At 46.7% G+C, this 7,960-nt stretch overlaps 1 protein-coding gene across 1 annotated transcript in view; it reads right to left on the bottom strand.

The window, feature by feature from the left end:
* Window positions 1–4,446: 4,446 nt before the first annotated feature.
* Window positions 4,447–7,960, bottom strand: part of clpb (caseinolytic mitochondrial matrix peptidase chaperone subunit B) — a 47,019-nt gene continuing 43,505 nt past the window's right edge. Inside the window, exon 16 of the mRNA XM_042225109.1 lies at window positions 4,447–5,881. Within this exon, the coding sequence (XP_042081043.1) occupies window positions 5,726–5,881 (156 nt within the window). The 3' untranslated portion in view covers window positions 4,447–5,725. The remainder of the gene's footprint in view (window positions 5,882–7,960) is intronic.

Raw genomic sequence — 7,960 nt, 5'->3', positions numbered from 1 at the left:
CCCCCCCCCCCTTTTGTTTTAGCTTGTTATCTTCATTGTCAAGATATTCCTTTATCTTTATTTTGCAAAGTAGAAAATTTGGTGAGAATGAAGCAGCATGCATGTGATAACTGGCTAAAAATGGCTGAAATTGTCAGATATGAGTCAAATACGTTCTGCCAATCTATGGCTGCATCCCCACTGAAACCCAGGATATACAGGAGTATATAAAACCATTACATGATACCATGAGAGCAAACTTCAGCTTCTTTTTCTATTCTTCTTGTTTTTACTTAGCAAGAGAGTTGGTAAACGGGTCCCACATTTAGTTTGTTGGGATCTGGTCACGCTGACCTGATTTAATGTGAAATTACACGCGGATTAATGTAATCGTTTCAACAAATATTCACAATTCTGCTTTTAAAGGAATGTGTTGCAGTAAATCGTTGTTTTTAATATGAACACTTATCTGTAAAAATAAAAGTTAGTGTGATTTAAAACGTGCGTGGGTTCTTTGGACAGAAGTCTACGCGCGTTGTATCACCAAGTGTCTCCATATTTTTAATACTCAGCTGCTAACTGAGCAATCATCTGTCTGTAGCTCTTTGTCCCTAATTCTAAATGTCCCAACAGTGATTTATGTAACTAATAATCAATCAATCAGTGCATTGTTTTGCCTTTGGTAAAGAGTACTTCTAGGATTTTCAGGATTCGTGATTATTGTTATTTACTTTTGTATTTTCCCCCCATTTGCTCATAATGTGACTGTGTAGTCAAAACGGCCGAGCAGCTGGTCTGCTACCTGCAGTGTGACTAAAATGTGTCGTGTCATCGCCCCTCTTAAGATCCTCTTCCCTCGGAGGTCGATTTGATTGCGGATAAAATAAAATCAGAGCTCGCGGATCCTGCCGTTAACATCGGCCTGCGTTTTCACGGCCGCAATCGAGGCTGGCGGTGTGCACATTTGATTTGCAAGGTGATGGATGAGAGACGGAGCTGGATGGGAGGGGGTTGGTGGGCCCCCCCGGGTGGGGGTCCCGTCGGTGCAGGCTGTCTCCGCATATCAGTCCCCAATTACCCGAATATACCGTGACGCTCCGGCGAGAGACGATAGCGCGCGTCTAACTGCGTTAGAGAGGCAGCAAGTTACGGTTAAGTCCTCAGTCAGCCGGTGCTTGTGTGCTAGATCACAATCACAGTCTGGTGTGGAGTCTACTCTAGAGGAGAAAATAGATCTAATAAGAATATAGTCAAATAGTTTTGAAATATTAAATCGAGCTAATTTTCAGTGCGCATTGTCCCATTTATGTGGCGAGTGCAGTGAGTAAACAGGCCGAGAGGTAAAGACATGGCTCCTTAATTAACTGCACCGCTACTGACAAAGATCTGTGCTTTGTCTTCATATGACGGAAAATGGCTTCATAAAATCTGAATTTTTGCGCATAAAATGTGCGCACAGGTGGAAAAACCACAGGGTGCTAGTAAGTGCACTAAAAAAGCAGCATATTCGTTTAGATACCCGGTGGAATTTGGCGCAGCACAGTCAGAAATCCACGTTCTTGTCAGGTTCTATTCCGACTAGGACAGATTGAGACAAACCTTTATGAGCCAAAAATGGCTGTCCGGCACAAAGGCTCATCAGGACGGAGTTGCCAAAAAAATTGCCTCGAAACATGGCCATTAATTTTAACCCATCACATTACGCTCATTATTATTTAAGTCCGCTCTAACCTGAAGTGAACGCGCATTCATCAGGCAGAATATGACGCAGAGCAGCTGCGGTTATTCACAAGCTGCGTACACCTCTGCTGCAGCACCAGACCTGTATTATCCTAATGGATAACGGCATGTTACTTAAAAAAGAAGCTTTTTAGGATAAAAACCAGGTCCCGGGAGACCGCATACACACACATACGCACACATACACACAGATACAAGCACACCACAGCTGGAGCGGCGAGGGATGGCCGCGCGCAGGAGAGCTTCTCCAAACACGCTAATTAGATCTCGAGCTCTGGCCCCGCGCTCTGAAAGCAGCCCAGCGGCGGGGCGCGCGGAGCTGTGGAAAGTTAATTGAATTAAATTCCCTCTAAACTAATTAGGCTGCAATCTGCCACGCGAGCTGTCCCTGAGCAAGGTTCGAATTAGGCGGAATGGATTTGTTCCTTTTCTTTAAAAGAAAGGAGGACATACTGGTGTGTGTGTGTGTGTGTGTGTGTGTGTGTGTGTGTGTGTGTGTGTGTGTGTGTGTGGGTGTGGTTGTGTGTGTGTGTGTGTGTGTGTGTGTGTGTGTGTGTGTCAGAGATGGGTTTTTTGGTGGGGTCCTTTATTTGTCTTTTATGCTAATTCTCCCAGGGGACTGTCACGTGATTGCTTTACGGTAACGGGCCGGTGCGAGCATCCCTTCCACCGAACCCTCCACGGCGTCAGGGGTTAACAGGAAGAGATCCAGCAGTGTTACTTTAACGAACATGCGAGGTCCGGTGCTGTGCTGGCAGTGGTAACTGCGCTGCTTTGCATGAATGGGGAGCATCTTCAGACTAAGAGCTGAGTGGACTGAGGTAGCCTAATGGAGGTGAAATCGATCGCTTTCCTAGGGGAGCACAATGAGCGAGGGCAGGAGAGGCAGAGATGAGAGAAGCGCGGAGGGACACGGATGAAAATCCCCCGTTAAGAGCAGGGACAGATATGATAATTGGAGAGCCGCTAGTAGTCGTTTATCATTCACCACCTCCACCTTGCTGCTGCTGGCTGAGCTTCAGTGAATTAGAAACTCTCTGTGTAAAAGCTTTATCCTGGACAGCAACGTGCAGTCCATGCTGGTGGGTTCTTGTTGTTGTTGTTTTTGAACCCCAGAGCTACCGGGAGCCCCTCCACATGCACATCTTCCCTTGTAACCCCTCCCCCACAGGTTTACCTTTTGTATCTCGCCTGCATCTTGGACTTTGTCCATCTTTATGAGCAGCAGGAAGTGGGAGAGATGGACAGATGGGACAGACAAGGAAGAAGGAAGGGGGGAGAGAGAGAGAGGACGGTGGAGAAGCAGGAGGCAGAGGAAGGGTTGAGTGAGGGAAATGCAGCGAGATAGCGGGAGAGGGAGGTTAGGACGATGGAGGGCCAGGTTTCTGTTTCTCCATAATCTAATCAGAGAAATGGCAGCAGTCAGAAATAGCCTGACAGACAGACTAAGAGCGTCTTCTCTTTCTCCTCCTCTTCTTATTCTTGTCTTCCTCCGGGGAGGGTAAATGCACACACACACACACACACACACACACACACACACACACACACACACACACACACTTTCCCCCTTCCTAAAACCATAAGTGTAGATGTGTTTGAGGGTTATAAGAGATGAGAAAAAGCCTGGAGGTATCACAGCAAAACCTGATCTACAGTCCAGATGAAGCCACTTTAAGAGTCTCACTTAAAAACACCAAAAAAACCTCTGCTGGCCTGTTGCTGTTTTGTCTGTGGGTGTCAACAGTTTAAAGGCATCAGCTTCATGCAGATGACATTTGAGGCATTTGGCAGTTCATTTTTAGCACAACCCACAGTTTATACAACCACAGAGTAATCTTAGATTCGTGAGTGGTATGGTATCTCCCCCACCAACCCACATGCTTCACACTGATGAATGACTGGGAGGTGGGTGGTAAAGAAGGCATCAAAGAGAGGAGAGAATATTCCCCCTTATTTCAGCTCAGAGGAGGCACACACGAAATCTTTTGAGGAGTCAAAGCAACCAAATCGTGACAACAAAATTTTCAGCTAAAATCTGTATGCCCTTTTGATTTCTTCTATCCTAAAGTATACAGAGAGGCAGTTCAGAGAGCTTCTAAGAGACATTTTAGCCTTTAAACAGTGGCGATTTTAACAAATGTACAAAATGAAAAAAAATTATTTTGATAAGTGCATTTTTAGCATAAACGCAGAGAGACATCTTCACCTTTCCATCTTTGTGCACCAGTATGACAGATTACAAAAAGTGCTGGAAGCTGCAAATATTCTGTGTTACTCTTGTTGAAAATTCACTTAAATCAAGAAAATGACTGTAGTATAGATGTGGCTAAAGGGGATTGATTTATAAACAGCACAGGTACTTCCTCCTCACAGACAGCTGTGACTCTGTGTGTACCTAAAAGAGAGTGATAGTGTGTGTGTTGTTGGGGGGTCCAGGCCGAGCACAGTAAGAGTGAATGTGTCTTTTCCCTGCATGCTAATTCCTCCCTATGGAGAAGACATTCCTGCAGGCGTGCATGTGTGAGAGATTCTTTCTGCATTCCCTCCCAGCGTCCGACGCAGACCCCCACACAGAATCAGAATTCCAAGGAAATTCCTATGTCATGTCGTTTTACGTGGCGGATGAGCATTATTGTTGCAGAATTCCCACCCAGGTTCTCACACACATCTATCCATCAGGGGTGTCAGTGCAACACAAATGGAACAACAACAACAAAAAAAGCAAGGAATTCCCTTTTGATTGTGATGACTTTATTTACACGGCGGAGACTCGGATACAAGAATGACAAACGTCGCTCGATTACATTTGGCGCCTTGGCAGCGTGCTGTTCAAACATTTATGATGCAACACTTTGAATATTTTCTCTTTATGACTAAATTCCTCTTAATGTCAGAGGGACACAAACGAAAGCACCAGAGCTCGCTCGCAGCTATGATAGACTTCTTTACATTAACATGCATCAACAGAAACTACTTACAAGCCAGTTATATCAACCATGCTTCAAATGCACTCTCTCCACTAGCACATTCTTCATTGGGGAGAACAGATTACGCAGGTTGTGTTTACATTTTCATCAGCGTGCCTCTGCTGATGTGAACAATGTGCTAAAACACAGTCAAATCATCTTTGATTATCCGTTTTTCCTTCACAGGAAAATAAAGTTGCTGTTATTAATGTGTCACAAATATCAGTTTGTTTTTTTAATTATTTTTTTTCACACAGATTCGATAACAATCATACAATATCCAGTGTTCTACACTGGCTGTCCTCTCCAACCACCTCAAAGGACAGGCTGTCGTGCCATCTTTCTGGCCTTCCGATTGGACAGACACACGCGGCGTGCAGCCGTTAGGCAGCAGCTCCTGCTCGTACGCTGTGGCTAACTGGTTGACGACTCTCCTCTCAACCTGACGGATCAGTGACAGAGTCAGGGGTCGGGTGGAGATCAGGTTTATAGATCCTTTCTCCTTCACGGCAAAATCTGAACATCGCTGTTATTAATATGTAACAAATACCTTTTTTCCCCTATTTTTTCCTCCCCTCCATAAAGATTCGATAACAGGCTCCAAAACTGACGCTTTTTTTTTTACTTTAGTTTTTCATTTTCCTCAGTCATTTACAATAAATGGAGGGAATAAAAGAAAAAAATTAAGGGGTGAGGGAGAACAAATGGCAAAAAAAAAGAGAGTAAACAACTTGTGTGGTGCTACCTAAACATCAAAGAATGTCTGTGTTTGGTCGAGCCTTATACAGATTCCATTTCTTCCATCGTTGTTTGAATCGATGTGCTTCAAGTCTTAAGTAATAAGTTATTTTTTCCATCGTGGAAATTTCCTCCATGACATCTCGCCATTGCTTCAGTCTCAAAGGATCCCTTTGAAGCCAGTTCCTTGTAATAACTTTCTCGCAGGCTATTATCGTCACATTAAACAGGTAAATGTCCTCAATGTCAATTACTTCTGCGGGTAACTGGCCTAGAAGTAGGTCCGCTAAATTTTTTTCTTAATGTGGCCCTAACACATCATCGTGATTTTGTTCTACAAGGAGCCCTGAAATATGGCATAAATCACAAGCTCCATAATGCATGTTGTAGCCGCCTGCTAACAGGTCCAGTACTGGGCGATCCCACTGAAGAGTGATATCATGCCGCTGTTTAGCCTGACAAGAGAAAGAGAGAGAGTGGAAGTCATGTTACAATAGGGCCGAGGGTGAGACCTGCAGAATATCAGGAAAACACAAATCTGTCAGAGAGGACGAAGAACAGAGTCAAAATGGGTGGAAAGAGAGAGCGAGCGAGAGACACAGCAGCAGAGAGGAGACTGTGTCAAGCAGCATGTCTGCTGACGCTAATCAACAGGCCCTTAATACATTTTAATCCAACGCGGGTCAATAGTAGTGATCAGAGCAGCTCATTTAGCTTCAGATGTTAACACTTCAATCAATAAATAAGACGCCATGTTTTTCTATCGATATGTAGCGAGGCAATAATAATAAAAGCTCTAAACATTTAATTTGTCTAATATAAATGAGCGACAAACAAAAGCCTTGTGGGATTATTCAGTAATAATGAGATTTCTGCTGTTTGCATCACTTCAAGATGCAGACTGAGACAAGTCATTACCAGACATGCACACTTTCAAAAACTGAAGACCCAAATATCAGACCCACAAGAGCTACAACACCACTCAAAACAGAGAAACTGAAATGAGTCGGGTCCCTATCAGTTGCCTGCAGGGCCCATGTTTGCTGTCAGGACACCAGCTGTAATATTAATAATTAAATATTGATGAAGGCTCCACATGTTAAACACTGTAATCACATTACAGGGAGTAACAGTGGCACACAGTATTGATCCGTGTGTGTTTCTGCACAGCTCAGCAGCGGCTGACGAAGTGGGTGAGGCCTCGCAGGTCCCCACAGGAGGACACCCGTGTTAGAAATGTGGTGCTGTGAAGACGGGCGTCCAGAGGAGACTCAACCTCTGCTCCTCTCAGATCCACACACAGCTGATCGGCCCACTTTCTGTTAAAGTGGGTGTGGTGGAGGTGTGGTCCCTGGCTCAGCTGCAGGGGAGGGATGGTGCAGTGAGCTCAAGGAGGTAGTGCCAGTGGAAGCAGATGAGGCCACAGGTGGTGTTGATCTGGTTAATCAGGTGTTTCTTTTCTTATAGTGAAGCCGGACCCTGGAAGAGGGGGTGTGTCCCGAGACCGGCTGTGAACGGAGAGACGCTACCTGTGAAAAGTGACAATAAAACTCATAAATGTGACAGTGTGTTGAGTCTGTCTTTCCAAGTTTTGTCGAAACCCAGGAATTGGGATGTCAGAGCCACACGCCGCCCACCCAGCCTTTGCAAATCTTAGCACAAATGTCCACTGTCGGTGGCAATGCTCTGTATTGGGGGACGGTGATGACCCCCAGATCTTCTTGGAGACCTTCTGGGCCATGGCAAAAGCATTTCAGTGACCTCCTGCAGAGTGGGTGCTGCTTCCACTGCTGTCAGGGGAGGCTCAGACGGCTGCCCTGAGTCTGCCACTGACCTCACAGAGCAGCTTCCCAGACATCTGCCGGGCCGTGCTGGACTGTATGGGCCTCTCCCCAGAGGATCATCCTCGGTGGTTCCGGATCTGCAGGCTGACAGGGGAGGACCGCCCGTTCGTGTGGGCCCGGAAATTACACGACGCAGCGGCGCGATAGCTGCCGCCTGGACCATTGGAGGCTGGTGGAAACAGCGAGGTGGGTCTGGTGCCACTGGCCTACGAGCCTGGAGGCAGCGGTCACGTTGGCAGAACACCACCTGGCTGCTAGAGTGGAGGAGCCCAGGGAAGGCAGGCCCAGGTGCCAGTGCCTAGGTGCAGGGTCCTCACGCCCGCACCGGTAGGGCGGGCCCCTGCGCTGAGTCCCACTAACCCATTTTTTCCCACTTTGCTTTCGGTCCTTGGGGAGGCAATCAGCACTGCTCCAGAGCCATGGAGAGTAGCAGAGACACTGGGGCAAGGGTGCTGGAAGTGCGGGCAGCCAGGACACCTGAGGCGGGACTGTCCGCCAATGGAAGTGGGACAGGTGTTCCGTGTCACCAGTGCTCCGGCACCCTTCCCAAGTCTGGGAGGGATGTACAGCATTCCGGTAAGGACTCAAGGGGGTATACACCATGGTTTGGTGGGCACGGGCTCTACACAGACCCTTTTGCACCAGAGCTCGCACGGAGGATACACACACCCAGTTGGTGCCATAAAGCTG

This window comes from Haplochromis burtoni, unplaced genomic scaffold, assembly GCF_018398535.1.
Source record: "Haplochromis burtoni strain Fernald_Lab_line unplaced genomic scaffold, NCSU_Asbu1 Contig_160, whole genome shotgun sequence".
In the NCBI taxonomy this organism is placed as follows: domain Eukaryota; kingdom Metazoa; phylum Chordata; class Actinopteri; order Cichliformes; family Cichlidae; genus Haplochromis; species Haplochromis burtoni.
Note: the sequence above shows the minus strand (reverse complement) of the source record. Positions and strands in the feature narration are given on the sequence as shown.